The sequence below is a fragment of the Pleurodeles waltl genome, chromosome 7 (assembly GCF_031143425.1).
Source record: "Pleurodeles waltl isolate 20211129_DDA chromosome 7, aPleWal1.hap1.20221129, whole genome shotgun sequence".
NCBI classification, from domain to species: Eukaryota; Metazoa; Chordata; class Amphibia; order Caudata; family Salamandridae; genus Pleurodeles; species Pleurodeles waltl.
In genome coordinates this window covers 1,024,998,064-1,025,020,508 of record NC_090446.1, presented here as the reverse complement: position 1 = coordinate 1,025,020,508, position 22,445 = coordinate 1,024,998,064, and the positions used below count along the sequence as shown (strand labels likewise).

The 22,445-nt window shown below is 45.9% G+C and overlaps 1 protein-coding gene across 1 annotated transcript in view; it reads right to left on the bottom strand.

The window, feature by feature from the left end:
- The window catches only part of LOC138245863 (ATP-binding cassette sub-family A member 9-like), a 2,236,336-nt gene that overhangs the window by 827,341 nt on the left and 1,386,550 nt on the right, over positions 1–22,445 (bottom strand). The window contains exon 25 of the mRNA XM_069199841.1: positions 11,643–11,756. Coding sequence (XP_069055942.1) covers positions 11,643–11,756 — 114 coding nt within the window. The remainder of the gene's footprint in view (positions 1–11,642; positions 11,757–22,445) is intronic.

Sequence of the window (22,445 nt, the reverse complement as noted above, 5' to 3'; positions counted from 1 at the left end):
ATGACCTGTGTCTGGAACCTACCATGGCCAGTGTAACTGGGGAAAGGACCCCAGCCTTCACTTCGGAGGAGTTGGAGAGACTGGTGGATGGGGTTCTAACCCAGTGCGGACTGCTGTACGGGCCTCCAGACCAACAGGTGAGTACACTGTGGGCACGATGCATGTGGCATGAATGCATGGAGTGGTGTGTGTGAAGGCCTTGTGTAAGGGGGGTGGGTGGATGTCCTCTGGGTGGCGTATAGGTTGTGTGCTGGGCCATGTACGTGTAAATGGCGATATGAAGGGGAATGGTGGGCCATAATTGTAACAGGCAGGACTGTTTGTCTAAATATATTTTCCTGTGTATATTGCCTCTGCAGGTCAGCGCCCATCAAAAGAAGGGTATATGGCGTGCTATCGCCAAGGAGGTGCGGGCCCTGGGGGTCTATGGCAGGCAGAACACTTACTGACGCAAACGGTGGGAGGACCTGAGATGCTGGGCATGGAAGATGGCGGAGTACCAGCTGGGGATGGCCTCCCAATGAGGAAGAGGTGCCCATCAAACCCTGACCCCACTGATGGCCTGCATACTGGCGGTGGCTTATCCAGAGCTGGATGGGCACTTGAAGGCATCACAGCAGCCACAAGGGGGTGAGCACAGTGCCCATCATTACAACTTACGGCTGGTGGGGTGGTATCTTGGTGGGGGATGAGTGTCAGTGTTGCCCCTAGGCCAGGCCTGACATTGCAGCGTAGGTCCCCTGGTGGCCAGGGTTCAGGAGGGCAAATCTTGCTACCTAGCTCGTAGGCATCCACTACTGGTCAGGTCTGCATGGGTCCCAGGTGTGCTGCAGTTGGCGGTGTGTGCCCCTCCCCATGCCTTGGCTGCTAACTATTTCTCTGGTAGTGCTATGGCACATTGCGTAGGCATGTTCCCTGTGTGTGAGGGTGCTGTGTACACTAACGGTGGTGTTGGTGCAGCCATTGACCAAGTGTATCCTTTGGCTCTTCCCCCACTTTTTGTTTTGTCATCCTGTCCTTATGTGCATTAGCATCATCTGGCAGAGGAGCAGAGGCACCGGCGATGGAGGGAGCTGCATCCCACAGGAGCCAGGAGGCAGAGTCCACCAACGCTGAGGGCACCAGTGGGACAGAGTTTGAGAGGAGCACCATGGCAGACACTGGAGGGAACAGTTCAGACACAGCTACCACCTCTGATGGAAGCTCCCTGGTGGTGGCGGACACATCTGTGACCACCCCAGATACAGGTACCACCGCCACCCCCGTACCATAACTGCCCTCCCAGCAGCCCCGCAGCAAGTTGCCCGTGCCTGCTCACCCAGGAGGGTGTGCATCTCCTTCGCCCCAGGCACCTCAAGCCCTGCCCCAGTTAGCCCTGCTGTCCTGAGTGAGGAGGCTGTTGACCTCCTGAGATCCATCTGTGTAGGGCAACCAACCATTGTGAATGCCATCCAGGGGCTGGCAGCCCAGATGCAACAGACTAATGCATTCCTGGAGGGCATTCACACTGGATTGGCGGCCCAACAGAGATCAATCCAGGCTCTGGCCTCCTCTCTGATGGCAACTATTGTCTATGTTTCTACCAGCCCCCCGCAACTTCCTCTTCCCAGGCCCATTCCCCTCAACCCCAACCCATCCCAAGAACACAGGCAGATGAGCTTGCACACACTCAGGAGTGGTACAGGCAAACACAAGCTCCACACTTCATCCCACAGGCACTCACAAAAACACCATCCAGATGCAGACACACCAACATCCACTATTTCCACTGTCTCCCCCTCCTCCTCCACCTCCCACCCAGTTACGTCCACACTCACACCTCCATGCACTACATCATCATCCACTACCAGCATCACCACCACACCAAGCAGAACACACACCTCACTGGCAGACACCGCCACAACATCCATGCACACGTCCCCTGTGTCCTCTCCCACTGTGTCTGCCCCCACCCAAGGTACACAAACACAAGCACTCAGACACCCAACAGCCATCCACCTCACAACAACATACAGCCCAGGCACCTGCACCAAAAAGCAGCAGACAAACACCTCCAACAACCACTCCCTCTTCCTCCACTCCCATTCCTTCTCCCTCTTCCTGCCCCAATGTCCCTAAAAAACTGTTCCTATCCAGCATTAACCTCTTCCCTACCCTTCCCCCTGTCCTGCACTTATGGGCAGGGTAGGAAGAACCCAGCCAAGCACCTCAGCCGCACAGTCCACAGGCCCAGTCGTCACCACACCCACTCATGTTGGAAAAAGATCCAGGCCACATGTCCTAAAGGTGAAGCAGCCTGCACCAGGCAGCCTCAAGGAACAGGAGCCTGCCCCAGCTGCCAACAAGAGCAAGGAGCCTGCCTCAGCAGGCAAGAAGGGAAAGGAGCCTGCCCCAACTGCCAGAAGGAGCAAGGAGCCTGCACCAGCAGGCAAGAAGGGAAAGGAGCCTGCCCCAGATGCAAGGAAGACAAAGCAGCCTGCACCAGCAGGCAAGAAGGGAAAGGAGCCTGCCCCAGCTGCCAGGAAGAACAAGGAGCCTGGACCAGGAGGCAGGAAGACCAAGGGACCTGGGGCAGGAACTGTGACGGAGCCACCACCAACAACCATGGTTGTGCAGCCGTCCAAGGTTGCAGGGGATGGGCAGGAGCCTCCCCCCACCATCAGCACCACCACCACTGAGCAGCTGTCACCTCCGGTGGACGGCATGTAATCCTGCCTCCATGGGTTGCTGTGCGGCCTGCCCCCTGCAAATCCTGTGGGTATGACACCCACCTGAGAGACTGTGACCTTGCACTTCTCAGGATCAAGAGCACAGGGCATAATGCCCTCTCCAGAACCAGTGGGTAAGACACCCACATGCCCAACACTCCCCAGGATCAAGAGTACAGGGCACGAGGCCCCCTCCAGAACCATTGGGCAAGACATCCACTCCAGAGACCGTGGCCTTGCACACCCCAGGACCAAGCACAGAGCATGTTGCCCCCTCCAGAGCAAGTTGGCAAGTCACCCACTTGAGAGACTGTGGCCTTGCACTCCCCAGGACCAAGCACAGGGCATGTTGTCCCCTCCAGAGCAAGTGGGCAAGTCACCCACTTGAGAGACTGTGGCCTTGCACTCCCCAGGACCAAGCACAGGGCATGTTGCCGCCTCCAGAGCAAGTGGGCAAGTCATCCACTTGAGAGACTGTGGCCTTGCACTCCCCGGGACCAGGCACAGGGAACCAGTGGTCTTGTTCCACCTCCCAGCTGAGGTGCCCCCTGTCCCCCTGTGGTGCCTGCCTATTTACCAATCGATGCCCCTGCAGTGTTCTCTCCGTGTTGATGCAGGTCACATGTGTGGCCTTGGACTTTGGCCTGTGGTCATGTGGCCTACAAACATTGTGGACTGGGCTGTGTCCCTTTTTGTGTACATATTTATATATCTATTATCTTGCCTATCTTATTTTTCATGCTGTGTTGAACTCATTACATGCACTTTTTTTAAATCGTTTTGTGCCTTGCATCTTTCATCCGAGTTACGGGGTCAAATAGTTTTTGTAATGCAGGTGATTGTGTGTGTGGTGTTGGGGGAGTGTGTGTGGTGCGTGTGTTTCTCTTTTTCCTCCCAACCTCCCTTGTGTGCGAGGTGGCTGTATTCACCGTCGTCGTCTTCGCCGGCATTGGTGTTCGTGGTGGAGCAGAACATAGAAGATCATGGGAAGACATGCAGTTCATGCTCCATGGCGGCGTGATTCTTCCCTGTGTCTCCAATGGTGAGTCCTTTCACTTCTGTGCAGTGTTTCCACCAGGCTTTTGATGTCATTGGTACCGCCCCGGAAAAGGTGGGAGATTGTCTTGTCATAATATGGTGGGCGGAACTTTTACCTCCGCCTGGCTGTAGGCGGCTACCGCCGTGGTGGCTGTTGTTTCCTCCCTGGCAGTCGGTTTGGTACATTGGCTGTCTTTCGGAGATCTTTCCGCCATGGTCATAATTTGCCGGTAGTTACCGTCAGCCTATTGGCAGTATTACCGCCACTTTATCACCGACCGCCAGGGTTATGTTGAGGGCCAACGTATGGAATTCCATTCCACCCACCAGCACATTCCCCATCCGACTCCTCCATAAAGGAACTGTTTCAACGTCACGTCCTCTGATTAGTGGTCAATCTAACTGAGATTCTTCTTTGAATTAAAAAACTCGAAGCTATCCATCTCGTCATTAATACAAAGTTTTTGTTAATTACTGTCTCAGTTCTATCCCTCTGTGTTTTATTGACAGGAGTATACTTGTAGAACTTTCTCTTCCTATTGTTCTATGCCTGTTAATTGTTTATAAGTGAAAATGTTGTTCCTACGTAATGATTAGTGACATATATATATATATATATATATATATATATATATACACTCTGATCCTACATAAAGCACATGTTTAGGTCTGGTTCGCACTATAAAAAAAAGTGGTAATAAAATAAAAAGATAGTTGGCAGATATTTGGAGCCAAATGAAGAAATGAATAAGACTGATCTAAAAGTTGATTCTACAAAAATAAAAAAGGTAATCGTCATGCCACTTGAATTCGAGTCGTAGCTGAATATAATTGTCAAAATATTGTCTGACATAAACATTGTATCCTAAATATTGTAGGTAACTACATCTTCCAGCTGGAGTTCATATAAGAAAATAGGCTGTCGATGGAACATTTTTGTGAAGGATGTTTAGGACACTATGCTTATGTCAGATGGTATGTTTGTAGAAAAATATTCTCACATACACCTTCGTGAAGAATTGGATCAATTAACCTTCTAAACGGTCATTTTAGAGGTGAAAGAATGATTTTCACATCTACAATTAAGGTATGTTTCTTTTTGAAGTGTGGCAAATGTTTTGAATAATTACAGTAGAAGCGTACCTTGTGCACTGCCACCCCAATTAGCCATCCTCTGCGCCTTTCTTTCCCTCCCTTGTGTAATCAACCATGTGATCCTTGCAAATCCCTAAACAAAAAGGTAACGGAAAGTGCAGGCTGAACTTGTGAGACTTGTATACGGACAAATAACTCCAGTGCTTGACCATGAAGCAAGCACCCTTCAAAGAGTGAGGTTAATCAAACAAAATCTAGCTAAAAAAACGCAAACCAATTGTGTAATGAACCACAGAAGCTCAGTGTACTCTCCAAAAAATGCTGCAAAGTGAGATATCATGTGCATGCAGACCAACTCGCAATATGCATTTCAGAATCGCAAATAGGAAGGGGTGTTCCCTTTCTATTTGCGATTCGGAGTGGAATGCAATACCATTTGCGACCGCATATGCGGTCGCAAAGGGTATCGCAGTTACCATCCACTTCAAGTGGATGGTAACCCACTCGCAAATTGGAAGGGGTCCCCACGGGACCCCTTCCAGTTTGTGAATGGACCCAAGACATTTTTTTCAGGGCAGGTAGTGGTCCAAGGGACCACTGCCTGCCCTGAAAAAAAAACGAAACTAAAGGTTTTTTTTTTTTTTTTTTAAGTGCAGCTCATTTTCCTTTAAGGAAAACGGGCTACACTTAAAAAAAAAACTGCTTTATTGAAAGCAGTCACGAACATGTAGGTCTGCTGACGACAGCAGGCCTCCATGTTTGCGAGTGCCTAGACTCGCTATGGGGCCGCAATTAGCGACCCACCTCATTAATATTAATGAGGTGGGTCATTGCGACCCCATAGCGAGTTGCAGACAGTGTCTGAGACACCGTTCTGCATACCAATTTGCGAGTTGCAAATTGGATTTTTCCTGCATCTGGCCCTAGATCACAGAACGGTCAATGTTGGTCCTTACATGAGGGCAACTGTTGACCCTGGGGTGATCCATTCCTGACACAGGCACTAGGTACAGGCACTCAAGGGGGGTAGCATTTTTATCAGGACAGGTGGGGAAACACTAGGCAGTAGGAATTTTGTGGATCACAGCATATTCCTGTAGTTTGTGTGACAGAAATGCAAGAAAACCTGAGTTTTTATTCAACATGTCACCTTTGCAGGGTATTCTGGGTAAGAAAACTTTGGGGAATCCATACAAGTCACACCTCTGTAGGTTTCCGAATTTGGCCGCCGAGCCCAGGACCAAAAATGCAGGAACCTGTCTTACAGGTTGTTTTGTGATAGATAATTTTGATGTCTCCACAATACGATTTGGGTGGTGGAATTTGGGGCTGAATTAAATTGGGGAGCTCCCAAGAGAGCACTCTCTCTGTGCTTGCCACCGCATGCACCTGCTCTTTGGGTTGGGCTAACCCGCTATTGTCCCGCTGCACAGACTGTGCTTGTGAAGGGATAGCAGGTCTGTCCTCATCACCTCCCTCATAATCAATGGAAGAGGAGTTATCAAATGGGACTCCTCCAACTGAAAAATCACTCCCAGAGTCTGTGCCATTGTCCTATCCCTCAGATGCTGTCTCAGTATCTGCTGTCTCAGTATCTGATCCTACGTCAGAGCTGTCCTCTATAACCCAAGTGAGGGCTTGAGTAGCAGTCATCCAACAAGATGCCATCTCTGCTACTGGCTAAACTGTTGCTCTAAAACACTAGTCTCTGTAGACAGTCACAAAATTGCTGGTGGGTGTGTGTGTGTGATACGTGCAACAGCAGAGGTCACCTTATGTTCGCTTCTTCCCTCAATCAGCACGTTCTTTAAAGACACTCAAAAAAAGACACACTATTAGTTTACCTTGTCACATGCCAATCGTCACAGTCTTTAGCGCCTCTAGCGCCCAGTCCAACAATCATTATTCGCGCTCCCACTCCCATGACCTCCTCCTAGGATTCCTCACTACCACCCATCAAAAGGGGCCCTTCATCTCTCCATAGCCCCGCACATACATTTCATTTGTAATATAGCGCAGGTAATGGCTGACTTTACTAATCTACTCAGTTATTTACATAAAATACAGATTTGATCTTTGCAGTAGGCATATAAACCTTCTGCGCTACTTTATGACATCAAAACTGCCACTAGACAAAAAGTCAGATCCTTTTGTAGCAACAACATAATCACAAGACTTACTTGACTTTTTTATTGCTGCCTAAAAGCTACAGTTGAAACTTGTTAGTTGAAGTATGTGCATTGCTTTGAAGACGCAAGCTGCAACTGTAAGAGAACTGGTGGTGAATATATATATATATATATATATACATATATATATATATATATATATATATATATATATATATATATATAAAAGAAGTCCTGCTATTCTTCCTATCGAGGTGGGTGCTCAGACAATGGGCACAGGACCCATTCAATATATGCTGCAGCAAAAATTCGAACAATGGCACTCCATGCAGATTACTGTCCTTTATTTATATCCAAAATTTCATATCAATCCATGTAACTCAGAAATCACAGATTTAGGGCGACGCGTTTCAACTATCACGGTCTTCCTCCTTGGCCCTCCAAGTATTCAAGTCATGTGACCCATCCTACTCTTTAAATAACCACTGATCCAATGTATAGACATAGAAAAAATCTTTTAAACTTTTTTTTTTAATATTACCATGTGCATTCTACGTCTATTTTGATTTTGAAAATTAATTACCCAAGTACCCAAATCATCTCTAGTATTCACCATTTTTCATCCAACCTTCAAAGTTAACCTAATAAACAATGTGTCAATATCTTCAACATTGTTTTCGAACCTGTGCGGTGACCACATGACTTTACTAACAAAATTACAAAATAATATTGAAAAATACAAAACTCTGAAACCCTGACCCAATTCTTAACAATATATGACTATCCAATATGAACATGAAGTTCTTCATCCTTATTCAATCCCCAGGGGAATCGACAGTTTAATCGAATAATGTATTCCAATTCTAACTTCCTCAATTGTTTCTCTCTGTCACCCCCCCTTGGGGTACCCACTACCCTGTCAATACCAAAAAATTGCATCTTATCTAATTTTCCATCATGTGCTAGGTTGCAGTGGCGCGCTACTGGGTACGTGGTGTCCTTATTCACTATTGCTCTCCAATGTTCTAAAGTAAGTTTTTTGAGGGGAAAATGGATAAGATGCAATTTTTTGAATACTTGGAGGACCAAGGAGGAAGACCATGATGGTTGAAACGCGTCGCCCTAAATCTGTGATTTCTGAGTTACATGGATTGATATGAAATTTTGGATATAAATAAAGGACAGTAATCTGCATGGAGTGCCATCGTTCGATTTTTTTGTGCAGCATATATATATATATATATATATATATATATATATATATATATATATATATATATATAGAGAGAGAGAGAGAGAGAGAGAGAGATCCCTTTTATATGTGGGTGTGGTTTTTCTGGGGGCCGATCGCAGCCGCCAGGGAAACCACACACATGTTGACAAAAGTGATAGCTATACATATATGTATATATATATATATATATACACATCTATATATAGCTATATCTATCCATATAGATAGATATATCTACATAGATATGTCTATATATAGATCTCTCTCTCTTTATATATACAGATCTATATATTTGTTTAATAGCTGTATGGTTTCTTTGATGGCCATTCTGGCCCCCAGGGAAACCATGCAACTATTTAAAAAAAGTAATACCCCCACAGGGGTTGCCCTGCTCACAGGCGACCCCCTGTTAATTTCATTTTTTAAATTTTTTTTTTTTTATTTTTAAACCCCTTGGGGGGGTGGGGGACCACGATCGGGCGCGATCGCGCCCCCCCCCAGGGGTAAACCTAATTTTGGCCGACGCCCGCAATGAAGCGGTTAAGAGCTTTCATCATCCGGCATTTAAGAAACATTTAGGGGGTCATTCTGACCCCGGCGGTCTAAGACCGCCGGGGCCAGGGTCGGCGGGAGCACCGCCGACAGGCCGGCGGTGCCCCGCAGGGCATTCTGACCGCGGCGGTTCAGCCGCGGTCAGAAGAGGCAAACCGGCGGTCTCCCGCCGGTTTACCGCTGCCCTTAGAATCCCCCATGATGGCGCAGCTTGCTGCGCCGCCATGGGGGATTCTGACACCCCCTACCGCCATCCTGTTCCTGGCGGTTCGCCTGCCAGGAACAGGATGGCGGTAGGGGGTGCCGCGGGGCCCCTGCCGTGCCCATGCCAATGGCATGGGCACGGCAGGGGCCCCCGTAAGAGGGCCCCGCAAAGTATTTCAGTGTCTGCTAAGCAGACACTGAAATATGCAACGGGTGCAACTGCACCCGTCGCACCCCTGCAACTCCGCCGGCTCAATTCTGAGCCGGCGTCCTCGTTGCAGGGGCATTTCCTCTGGGCCGGCGGGCGCTCTTTTGGAGAGCGCCCCCCGGCCCAGAGGAAATGTCTAAATGGCCGCCGCGGTCTTTTGACCGCGGTGCGGTCATTCAGCGGCGGTACCTTGGAGGACGGCCGCCGCCGTCCGCCAGGGTCATAATCAGGCCCTTAGTATTTTCACAGTTCACTCTACTCAAACGCATTAACTCTGATTCTGAGGAATTATCTAGGTCATTTCAGTCATTTGTGGCAAAATTCAAACATCGGGGTACCCCCAATATCCTTTGGATCAGTCCTTGAGCCAAGCAGAAAAATTAGATCAGAAAAATCTATTGACCAAGATCCAAAAAGAAACATCCAACAGAATGGTCTGTGTGTTAAAATATTCAACAAAAGGACACGCTTTCAAGAGGATCATCAATAAAGGATGGGAAATCCTTGAGAAGGAACCTGATTTCAGTGGTATGTTTATTGAGAAACCGCTTTTTGCTCAAAGCAGGTCGAGAAACAGCATACAAATCCTGTCCCATAAGAAACCCATTCAGCAGTACACGTTCAAAAAGGCACTCAGAAACGCTTGAACTGTGAACATAATCACACGCAATACAGTGGAGCATCCCTTGAAAGGACATTCCATCACACTCAGACAATGTGCTATCTGCAATAGCAAAAATGTTGTGTATTCCTTGAAATGCCCACGTGGGAAAGTATATGTGGGGAAAACTTAAAGAAAAGTGAAAATCCGTATCACTGAGCACAAAGGTAGTATTCTGAAAAAATCAAAGCATCCAGCATAGCGATGCATTTGTTGGATGCTTGTCACAATATCTGGCAACTGAGATTTCAAGTATTGGAAAAGGCTCCCATCAGACACGATAGAGACAATCAAAAAAGACTTTCTCAACCCAAGTGGTTTTGGATAAAAATATTGGATCTTTGCAACCTTACGGAATAAACAACGGGTTGGAATATTTAAGTTTCTTGTGAATATGTATGTTTCTTGTGATTATAGACTATAAGCTCACTCATTATTTCATGTTTCCATTTTTTATCAGTGGTACATTTTCACTAATTCTTTAAGGGTTGTAATGTAAATGCACATGAGAGGCACCGGTCGTGTGAGTTTAGTGGTTGTTCTTATCATTCACTCATGTACAATTTTGGTCATTAAACATATATCCTAATCAGATTTACAGGAGGAAGGATGTTCATTCCTCAGTCTGTGTAGGTTATCCTTGTTACTCAGGTCTTTGACTCCTGTTACATTCTTTTACAGTAGAATCGCTCTGGTTTAGAGTTCTGGGTGTTGTAGTTTTTTTAACTGATGGCCTGGGGGGGACGCACACACACCTTTAATTATAGATGGTCACTGATTGTGGGTAAACCACATATGGCTGAAGCGTAGGCATACACTTCCGGTACACTGGTTCTGTGCTTAATACACTACCCGTAGTTCGAAAGGCAGGGAAGGAGCATCTGTTGCTATCTTGTATTCATCGCTTGAACTACCACACCTCAAATCTACTAAGTTTTGCTAAATATCCTAGCACATAAAGGGGAATATTTATACTTTTGGATGCAAAACTGCACTAACGTAGTTTTTCATCAAAAACCTTAGCGCCTTTCCTAAGCGCAAGCCAGCCACCATATTTATGTAATGGCACTAAGGCTCGCCTAGTGTTTTTTTAGCTGGATTTTGTTTGATTAACCTCACTCTTTGAAGGGCGCTTGCTTCACGGTCATGCACTGGAGTTGTTTGTTGATTTACAAGTTTCAAAATTTCAGCCAGCACATTCCCTTTTTGTTTGGAGATTTGGAAGTATCATATGCTTGATGATACAGCAAAAGCATGTGGGGCAGCATGATGAGCAACTTATTACTAACACATATTCACAGTTGCAAGTGATGGTCCTCTATCAATCTCATGGGTTTACACTAGGGGTGAGCTGGTAGTGTCCTGTAAGGGAATCTGTTCTTACTGATTAATTATACTATGATTTGTAGATCCCCTTATGAAGGGTTATTCACCCGAAATGCATTGAGAAGGTGCGAGGGAGTGACACGTTGTGGATATGGATGCCTATGCTTTTGGATTATTCTAAATGGAACATTAATAATGTTGGAGAAACAAGATTTGTGCATATGAATCATAAATAATTGGAAATCCAATTAAATAAATCTTTGAACATGTCACATCATTAAATCATTTTCATGAATATTGCTTTACCTCATAGGGTTTCAAGTAAAGTGCGCCTGGGCGCTGGAAAGGGGTTTCCCTCTGGCAGCAACATATTGTCCTTGTTGAACCCACAGATCTATCTCACAAATTTTACAGTATGGACTTTCAGATCACTAGTAGATTTAGGTGGTAGGTAAATTAAAATACCGGGAAAGCTCATTTTTCTTACCACCATGAAGATGCAGCCCCAGAAATCTGGATTATTTCGCCCTTTACGAAATACAAATGCAATCACATAAACCTGGAGCATTGCAGATGCAGAGTAGCCCGTCAGACAAATAAGCTGTGAACAAGGGAAACAGATACACTTAATTCTTCTGTCCAGTCAGCAAAAAAAAGAAAGCATGCACTTTGATTCGCTTTTTGTGTAATTGCATTCTATCCCATTGTAAAAGACCATTTTAACAGTTTATAACAGAACTGTCATTTAATGTTTAAAGAAAACTAAAAATGACATAGAAAGAAAGATAGACTAGAATATTTTAGCTGCGAAGATTTCTTTCTAAGTATGTATAGGAATATTTATATAGACCTTAATTGTTGTGTAAATCCATTGTTTTAGTATTCTCTATATTGGGATATAAAAAAATTGGCTAAAACTGTACGAATTGTGAAGTCTGAAAGCTGGAACGTCATACACCTTTTAAAAAGGTCTGCCAGTTTCATTATAAATGGACTCTTCTCTGCGCTCAGAACTTCACTACTGGCATGCACAACCAGTACTGGCAACACTCTAGAGAGGCAACCCTCTATATTGTATTTAGCAGTGCTGTGCTACTTGCTGGTCCGCTGATCCAGGAAGTCACAGGGAGGTATGCCTAGGATTGCAGAAAGGAGATTCAGAGGCTAAACTGCTGCCATTGTTTTACCTCGCTGCCAGTCAGGTGACAGTGGTGAAACAAATCCCAGCAGTACAACGTTCAGACCATGTTGGGTGGGACAACTGGTTGAATGGATTGGGCCATTTCTCACTATGCTTTCCTTGTCAAATTTGTGGAAATGACTACTTCTTTGTAAATTAAAAAAAAAACAGAATTCCCTCACTACAGGGGTGTACTAAAGATTTGTTGAGCCCTTCTAAGTACTCCATTTTTAAATTAGCGGAGGCTTGTGAATTCCTTCACCAAAGTTCAGAACAGCCATCATTTGGGCACTAATTTCGATAGCAGAATGTTCCATAGATTTCACTAAATAGATGACGGATTAAATAAGGTCAAGTTACTCATTAATCAACTGTAACATGGCTTTTGGGATGGCTGTGGGATACATCCATTGTCAGCTGGAATTTTGCACTTGTGTTCTGATCCAGGAAACATCATTAACTACAAATTCTGCTGATTGGAATGAATAACTTGTACAGAAACATCAGGATAGCATGGTGTTTCAGCATGTTTGGAGGCAAATTTTATCAAGTCTAAATTGAGATCCTAGACTCAAGGAGAGAAAATGAGAGAATTACCCATGATCACACAAGTTTCTGAAATTGTAGAACCAGTATTATAATTCTACCAAAAGGTGAGACAACATTAAAAACCCCTTAGCAAAGAGGTCTACCACCCACCACTATATTAATTAGATTAGGTTGAACCCAAAAATATATATTATGCCTACCAACAGAAGTTTCTAGGATCGTGCATTTTTTGGCTAGGTTTTACAGACATTTTTGACTCTGGACACTGGTAGACTGTGTTTTAGCCTTGCAGTGCATGCACCATGATGCCTGTAATATGGTAAAAGTTTGACTCTTTTCAAATGGCTTATTTCACTAGTAAGCAAAGCTGCATAACATGATGTCAGAAACACATCCGTAGTATACATTTTGAGATGTAGAATGTGGTCGCAATGTATATTTACAGCATTCACCTGCGTTATTGTTAAAGCATGGCTTCAGGCCTTTCATGGCAGCCAGACGAGTGGCAGCATAAAAGGCTGCAGAAAAACATGATGAAAAATGCTTTTGAGATGTTGCAAAACCTAATTTTAACATTTGCTAATTTATTTCTAAGTGGGCCTTGTGTTTACTTGTTAGTACAACATGGAAATAAGTATTGTGCTACAAACATATTGTCATGATCAGCAAGGTCCACATTACTGAGTCAGGGACGGTTTATCACAAGTTGATCCTCATTGAAATAAGACAGTCCATGGGTGGTATTGGGGAATTCTGAATACTAGTACAGAGATCTTGCCAAATTTTGGAGACTTTCCAGAACGAAGTATTTTGGAATAGGTCACACTAGCACACATTGGAACACACATTGGACTGCAGTCAAGCTGCGTTATCACCAATCTCAGATAATATCCATTATAAGAAGGGCTTCCTATCACCAGCTCCTCAGAATACACCTGGATCTGGAAGAAACATGAAAGGGACATCTGTTGCTGGCTGCCTAGATAAGGATTCAGGGAAGCCTACTTCTCATTGTACTTCTGTTTTGGCATTGATTTCTGTGATGCAACCAGTCACCCTTAGGCTGGAAAGGGGGTCCCCAGTTGGTAGGAAACCACTGGCCACACCAATTTAGACTTCCCCGGATCCTGCTGGAGCCCTGATTGCAAGGTGTCACTGAGCCTGTTTCCCACTGATCGAACTGAGACATGTGCCTTATGAGCTTCCTCCTTATATGCTTGAGTTTTAGGAGTGACCACTTTTCTAGCACTTGTAAAATGTTAGGACATTGTACTTTTGGACCTGCAGAAGACAGGGCCAATTAAGCACAAGAAATTTTATTTTTTTTGTCACAAAGAAAAAGGCTTCAGAAGCAGGAACTCCCAATGAAGGTACATGGCCACATAGAGCTCTATCCTGCTACAGCATTCAGCTTTGCTGCACTGAAATATTTAGGGCTCCAGAAGTTACTATACCGATATTCAGAGTTTGATGGACACAAATCACAGAAGTGGCAGATGTTCTGTCTGCCATATTACAAGTGCACTTTCACCTTTGAAACTTGTAGTCAGAGTACAGGACATCTGTTACACATTTACGGAATACCTCACCCACCAAACTCCAAATAAGGTGTAATGTCTGGTAAACCTTGGAACTGGAACCAGGCTGCAATGTTACCCTTGCAGTAGAGCAACCTTGTGTCTATGAGCTTTTGGCAGCAAAACTGTACGTTTTAGTAGAGCTCAAATTTGACATACCCACTTCGGGGGACCCATACCAGCAACAATAGTCTGACTTGCCAACGCTGGAGGGATTAGACTGCATTAAGACCATGTAAGTCCCAATCTTAAACTTTGACTTACACGGCTATTGAGGTGTACCTGAGCACCACTCACTCATGGTAGAACTGGCACATCGCCTTGGTCCCATTCAACTGTGGCCATTGACATATATTTTTGGTTTCTACTTTCTGGAGATTTTTGACTCAAAACTGCCAGATGTATACATTCTTTGCCTGGGAAAATAAAAAAGGGCCCCGAAATCAGAGGGAGAAAATACCTTCTGCTACAGATCCATTTATTTTTTTTGTTTCTCAGAAATAAATCTTGCACGGAGGATTTATTTCTCAGAAAGAAAAAAAACTGCAGAACAGGTCACTGTGACATCGCAACCTCCCCAGGTATTTATTTCTGATGAAAGCACTTCTGTGGCAGCAGATATGCCTGGAATAACACAGCAACAGTGCAGTTTATAACAAATTACATTGGGCAGCCTGCCGGTTACTGAGTGGTGGTGGACTTTCCACTTCACCAGTACATTCGGTAGACCCTCTTTACTGATTTTGGGTGCCTCAACATGCTGATTGCAAGCATCCTCAGGCCCATATCAGATGGGCCTTGTTTGTGCCTGTGTGCAAAGCAAAATATGTACACATTTCTGCTTTGCTAGCAATACAGTGTCCTCAGGGTGTAAAAGCATGGGGCTACCAGAAGGTTAACAGGAATCAATCATCAGCCCTGTGGAAATTAGAAAATAAGATAGCTGAGGTGCATCTTTAGTAAAGTAATTTGGCCAGCAGATTCTTGGAGTTGTAATAATCATAAAATAAATGGGTAGGATAGTTTTGCGTTCATCTTTTTTGTAATCTAATCAAATAGACCCATTATTAGTCCCCCATGAAAACGTATTTGAAATGCTGCAGAAATACTGAAATGTAGCGCAAACATTTGATTTCCAATTAAGAGTTGCGTACGAGATAATATAAGTTGTGTATGAGATATTGCTTGGCAGAATTTCCACAGATAGAATTGTGTTTAGAATGGATTACTGTGTGGTTTTAATTGTTACGAAGAGTGCTTTTGTACATTACTCTCCATTCTCACTGGTGAAACTCATAACTGAATGCCAAACAACCCGTGAGTAAATAACAGAACTATGTAGTGAAATTATTTCTAGATACACTTTTCAACCCGTTTATAGCGCTGCCCTTGATTTGGAGACAATAGTATCTGCTAAAGCATAAAAGGAGAAGCCATTGTTTATATGCAGTAGGGAACAGAACTCCTATGTTCTATTATATTCTAGAGATCCAAGGACATATATTTGTTGGCTGTCCTGTCATGTGTCACTTCCATTTTTATATGAGGAGGAACTGAGGACTATTTATGGATTTTTTATGGAATTCCTTAAAAAAAACACAATCCTATTTGTTGCCATATGTGAGAAATTGGGTTGTTGGTTGACTGGGGTGTTAACCCTGGTCAAGTAACAGACACAATCCCTGTCAGGGTGAAACACAAGCAAAGACCAAATTAACCTGTGCTCAACCCTCTGGCAGCTGCACACAAAGCAGTCAGGCTTAACTTAGAGGCAATGTGTAAAATATGTATGCAGCACTTCAAACAGTAATAAAGTGGAAACACAACACCAAAAAATCCCATACCATTTATTTTTCAAAAAGAGTACATTTTAATAAATTATTTGACACCAAAATAGCAAAAAGCCAATCAGTAGAACCGGAGTTATGAATTTTTAAAGTTTAATGTAAAACCTAAAAGTTTAAAGCACAAACTGTGGACATCTAGTCATGCAAGACCGGGTCAAAGCAATCCTTCCAGGTTTAGTGAAGCAGTCTTGTGGCGGGCACGGCAGGCTACAGCAGCAGGCATTCTATTAAGAATACTTCTGCAAGTCCAGGAAGTGAACTGAAGAGTGAGTCCGAGGATCCTACTTTCATTACTGGTGCCTTCTTTGAAGTAGGAAACATTTCTAGAAGATTTCCCTTGAAGTGTTTAAAGTTTCATGTTTCCCTGCCCTGGCTGCAAGCTAGCTGCATGAACAATACAAGGGTGACAAGTCATTTGTGTGAATGAAGAACACAGCCTATTCAGTTGCAAGTGGGGCCGTGCCCAGTTTTGTGCCAGATACTGCTAGCTTATAGCCTATCCTGGCACAACTAATCCTGCTATTGTGTAGCTGTCTGAGAGGAATAAGCAATATTCATCAGCCAACTACACCCAGTCATGTCCCCTAGGACAGGCTTCAGCCACCAAATTGTTAGGGCAGGAAACTGCTAACTTTCTAAATGTGCAAAAAGAACGTGATGGACAGAATGCTGAACAATGTCAAGCATTCACCCCAGTACAGAGATCTGGGCCTAAACCCATCATTTGTTTGCTACACATGCCATTTCAGTTTGAACCCAGCCATATGCAAATCAGTCTTGACCTTGCTCCTCATGGGATCAGTCCAGCCTGACCAGCCAGGCCAGGTCCTCCCTGAACAGGAAACAAGCATTCTGGGACTGGTTTCAGGGTATCACCCATCATCAAAAAAGACACCCTGAGAAGAGCACCAACCTCGCTGAGGAGATTTTCAGCATAATGAGAGAGTTCTCCTATCCTGCAGCCATGGAGAACACAATCCATCCCTCCCAGGCCCTCTGTGATTCTTTGGCAGACTACTTCCATGACAAGATAGCCACCATCTACAGCAACTTTGCCCCCAAACCACCAGCCTCGACCACATTCTAACCCTGACAGATGCAACCCACATCCCCCTGGTCACCAACCAAAAAATGCTAACAACCCAGGAAACAACCGCCATAATGAGCGCAACCCACTCCAGATCATCCAACGACCTGTGCCCACACTACATTTTAAACTTGAGACAGAGTGTGAACAGTAGCTCTCTCTCACCATCCTCAACACCTCATCACAATGGCCACCATTCCCGACGCATGGAATCAAGCAGAGGTAAAACCACTCCTGAATAAACCATCCCCCGACTCCAGCATGCTCAAGAACTACCGCCTGATCTCGCTGCTACCCTTCCCTGCCAAAGTACAAGGAAGAGCCATGAATCGACAGCTCTCCAAACACCTAGAAGAACATAATCTACTGTATACCTCCCAAGCAGGATTCTGCACCAGCCACAGCATCAAGACAGCCCTGATCACCAATGATATCAGAGCCCTCTTCAACTGTGGAGAGAAAGCAGCCCTAATTCTCCTTGACCTCACAGCAGCTTTCGACACCGTTCCCCCCCAATCACTCATTACCAGACTCCACCACAATGAGATTTCAGAGCAACGTCCTCAAATGGATCCTCACATTCCTCAGAGGCTGCACCCAAAGAGTCTGTCTCCCTCTCTATATCATGGAACCCAACAACATCATCTGCAGTGTTCCCCAGGGACTTTCCCTCAGCCCCTCACTCTTTATCACCTACATGCCACCATTGACAGACATAGTATGCAGCCATGGACTCAACATTATCTCATACACCAATGACAAGCAACTCATCCTGTCACTTTCCGAAGACCACACCAACCCCAAAGCCAATTTTAGCAACGCCATGACCAAAGTGGCAGAGTGGATGAAATCCAACTGCCTAAAACTGAAATCAGACAAGACAGAAGTAATCATCTTCGGAAACAAAGCATCCCCCTGGGATGACACCTGGTGACCAGTCGCCCTCAGGCATGCCTACAGACCATGCCGGCAAACCTCAGCATCATCATCGACAACAGACTCACCTTCACATGTTGCATAAACACAGGTTGCCTCTACCTGTTTCCTCATCCTCCACATGCTCCGAAAGATTTTCAGATGGATCCCCGTAGAAGCCAGAAGAACATCGAACCAGGCCCTCATTTCCAGCAGGCTGGACTACTGAAACGCAATCTACGTGGGAGTCACCACCCAGCTCTTCAACCGCCTCCAAACTATACAGAACTCCGCAGCAAGACTCATCTTGGATCCCCCCAGATGCTCCAGAATCACCCTATACCTCAGAAGCCTACACTGGCTGCCCGTGCAAAGGAGATGCAGATTCAAGGTCCTGACCCTTACCTTCAAGGCCCTCCACAACATTAAACTGAAACACATCAACCACCGTCTGACCTTCCACCAGAGAACTCCGTTCACCCTCTATCGCCCTTGCACACATCCCAAGAGTCCACCTTAGTGGCAACAGAAGCCACTCCTTCCCTTACCTTGCCGCAAAGACCTGGACGCACCTCCCCCTCCACCTGTGAACCACTCAGTCCCTTCCCGATTTGAGGAACAACTCAAGAAATGGCTTTTCAACAATGAGAGACCACCAGCACCAAACAGCACCCCTCCAGCGCCTGGATACCCCTCGGGTGATAAGCTGTGCTCTATAAATACCCATTGATAATTGATCAGCCAGGCCAGCTTGACTCCAGTGGCATGGGGATCATATGATCCAGGTTTGGGCATATCCATCCCTCTTAGGGCAACAAGTGCAAAAAGAAAAAGTGATAGATGGAATGCTGAGCAATGTCAAACATTCATGCCCCGTACAGAGATCTGGGACTAAATCCATAGTTTGTTTTGCTACCCATGCTCTTCCAGTTTGGACTCAGCTATATGCAAATCAGTCTTGGCCCTGCTCCCCATAGGAACAGTGTAGGAAAGTACCATCTTGCCTGGCATGTTACCCCCATATTTCACTGTATGTATGTTGTTTTAGTCCTTCTGTCACTGGGACCCTGCCAGGCAGGGCCCCAGTGCTCATAGTATGTGCCCTGTATGTGTTCCCTGTGTGCTGCCTAACTGTATCACTGAGGCTCTGCTAACCAGAACCTCAGTGTTTATGCTCTCTCTACTTTCTAAATTTGTCACTGCAGGCCAGTGACTAAATTTACCAATTCTCATTGGCACACTGGTACACCCATATAATTCCCTTGTATATTGTACTGAGGTACCCAAGGTATTGGGGTTCCAGGAGATCCCTATGGGCTGCAGCATTTCTTTTGCCACCCATAGGGAGCTCAGACAATTCTTACACAGGCCTGCCACTGCAGCCTGCCTGAAATAATGTCCACGTTATTTCACAGCCATTTTCCACTGCACATAAGTAAATTATAAGTCACCTATATGTCTAACCTTCACCTGGTGAAGGTTGGATGCAAAGTTGCTTAGTGTGTGGGCACCCTGGCACTAGCCAAGGTGCCCCCACATCATTCAGGGCAAATTCCCCGGACTTTGTGAGTGTGGGGACACCATTACACGTGTGCACTGTACATAGGTCACTACATATGTATAGCGTCACAATGGTAACTCCGAACATGGCCATTTAACATGTCTAAGATCATGGAATTGTCACCCCAATACCATTCTGGCATTGGGGGGACAATTCCATGATCCCCCGGGTCTCTAGCACAGAACCCGGGTACTGCCAAACTGCCTTTTCAGGTTTGCACTGCAGCTGCTGCTGCTGCAAACCCCTCAGACAGGTTTCTTCCCCCATGGGGTCTAGGCAGCCCTGGCTCAGGAAGGCAGAACAAAGGAATTCCTCTGAGAGAGGGTGTTACACCCTCTCCCTTTGAAAATAGGTATGAAGGGCTCGGGAGGAGTAGCCTCCCCCAGCCTCTGGAAATGCTATGATGGGCACAGATGGTGCCCATCTCTGCATAAGCCAGTCTACATGGTTCAGGAATCCCCCAGCCCTGCTCTGGCGTGAAACTGTACAAAGGAAAGGGGAGTGACCACTCCCCTGACCAGTACCTCCCAGTGGAGGTGCCCAGAGCTCCTCCAGTGTGTCCCAGACCTCTGCCATCTTGGAAACAGAGGTGTTGGGGGCACACTGGACTGCTTTGAGTGGCCAGTGCCAGCAGGTGACGTCAGAGACCTCCTCTGATAGGCTCTTACCTTTCTTGGTAGCCAATCCTCCTTTCTTGGTAGCCAAACCTCCTTTTCTGGCTATTTAGGGTTTCTGCTTTGGAGAATTCTTCAGATAACGAATGCAAGAGCTCACCAGAGTTCCTCTGCATTTCCCTCTTCGACTTCTACCAAGGATCGACCGCTGACTGCTCAGGACGCCTGCAAAACCACAACAAAGTAGCAAGATGACTACCAGCAACATTGTAGCGCCTCATCCTGCTGGCTTTCTCGACTGTTTCCTGGTGGTGCATGCTCTGGGGGTTGCCTGCCTTCACCCTGCACCAGAAGCTCAGAAGAAATCTCCTGCGGGTCGACGGAATCTTCCCCCGCTAACGCAGGCACCAAAAGACTGCATCACTGGTCCTCTGGGTCCCCTCTCATCCTGACGAGCGTGGTCCCTGGAACACAGGAACACTACCCAAGTGACTCCCACAGTCCAGTGGCCCTTCAGTCCAAGTTTGATGGAGGTAAGTCCTTGCCTCTCCACGCTAGACTGCAAACCTGTGTACTGTGTGATTTGCAGCTGCTTCGGCTTCTGTGCACTCTTCCAGGATTTCCTTCGTGCACAGCCTAGCCTGAGTCCCCAGCACTCTGTCCTGCAGTGCTCAACCCGCTGAGTTGCCTCCGACGTCGTGGGACCCTCTTTTGTAACTCTGCATGGACTCCAGTTCACAAATCTTCCAAGTGCCTGTTCAGGTACTTCTGCGGGTGCTGCCTGCTTCTGTGAGGGCTCTCTGAGTTGCTGAGCGCCCCCTCTGTCTCCTCCTCCAAGGGGCGACATTCTGGTCCTTCCTGCTCCTCAGCAGCACCCGAACACCTTTACTGCGACCCTTGCAGCTAGCAAGGCTTGTTTGCAGTATTTCTGCAACCTTCATCGCAACGTGGGACATCTTCCTGCCAAAAGAGAAGTTCCTAGTCCTCTTCGTTCTTTCAGAAATCCAAGCTTCTTCCATCCGGAGGCAACTTCCTTTCACCTTCATCCGGGGTTTCCTGGGCTCCTGCCCCCCCGGACACTGTCGCAACTATTGGACTTGGTCCCCTTGCCTTGCAGGTCCTCAGGTCCGGAAATCCGTTGTCAGTGCACTGCTGGTGTTTGTTGTTCTTGCAGAATCCCCCTATCACAACTATTGTGCTCTCTTGGGGTAGTAGGTGTACTTTACTCCTACTTTTCAGGGTCTTGGGGTGGGGTATCTTGGACACCCTGACTGTTTTCTTACAGTCCCAGCGACCCTCTACAAGCTCACATAGGTCTGGGGTCCATTCGTGATTCGCATTCCACTTTTGGAGTATATGGTTTGTGTTGCCCCTAGACCTATGCTTACCTATTGCAACCTATTGTAATTCTACACTGTTTGCATTACTTTTCTGACTCTTACTTACCTATTTGTGGTTTGTGTACATATAACTTGTGTGTATTACTTACCTTCTTACTGAGGGTAGTCACTGAGATACTTGTGGCATATTGTCATAAAAATAAAGTACCTTTATTTTTAGTAACTCTGTGTATTGTGTTTTCTTATGATATTGTGCATATGATATAAGTGGTATAGTAGGAGCATTGCATGTCTCCTAGTTCAGCCTAAGCTGCTTTGCCATAGCTACCTTCTATCAGCCTAAGCTGCTAGAAACACCTCTATTCTACTAATAAGGGATAACTGGACCTGGCACAAGGTGTAAGTACCTTTGGTACCCACTATAAGCCAAGCCAGCCTCCTACAAACAGTCCTGCCCGAACCACCAGGCCAGGTTCTCCTTGGACCGGAAACAAGCATCCTGTGACTGGTTTTGGGGTATCTCCACTCATCAGCCAGGCTAGATTGATTCCAGTGGCATGGGAAGCACAGGACTCACGTCTGGGCATACTGTCCCACTCACGGTAACAAATAGGCGGGAT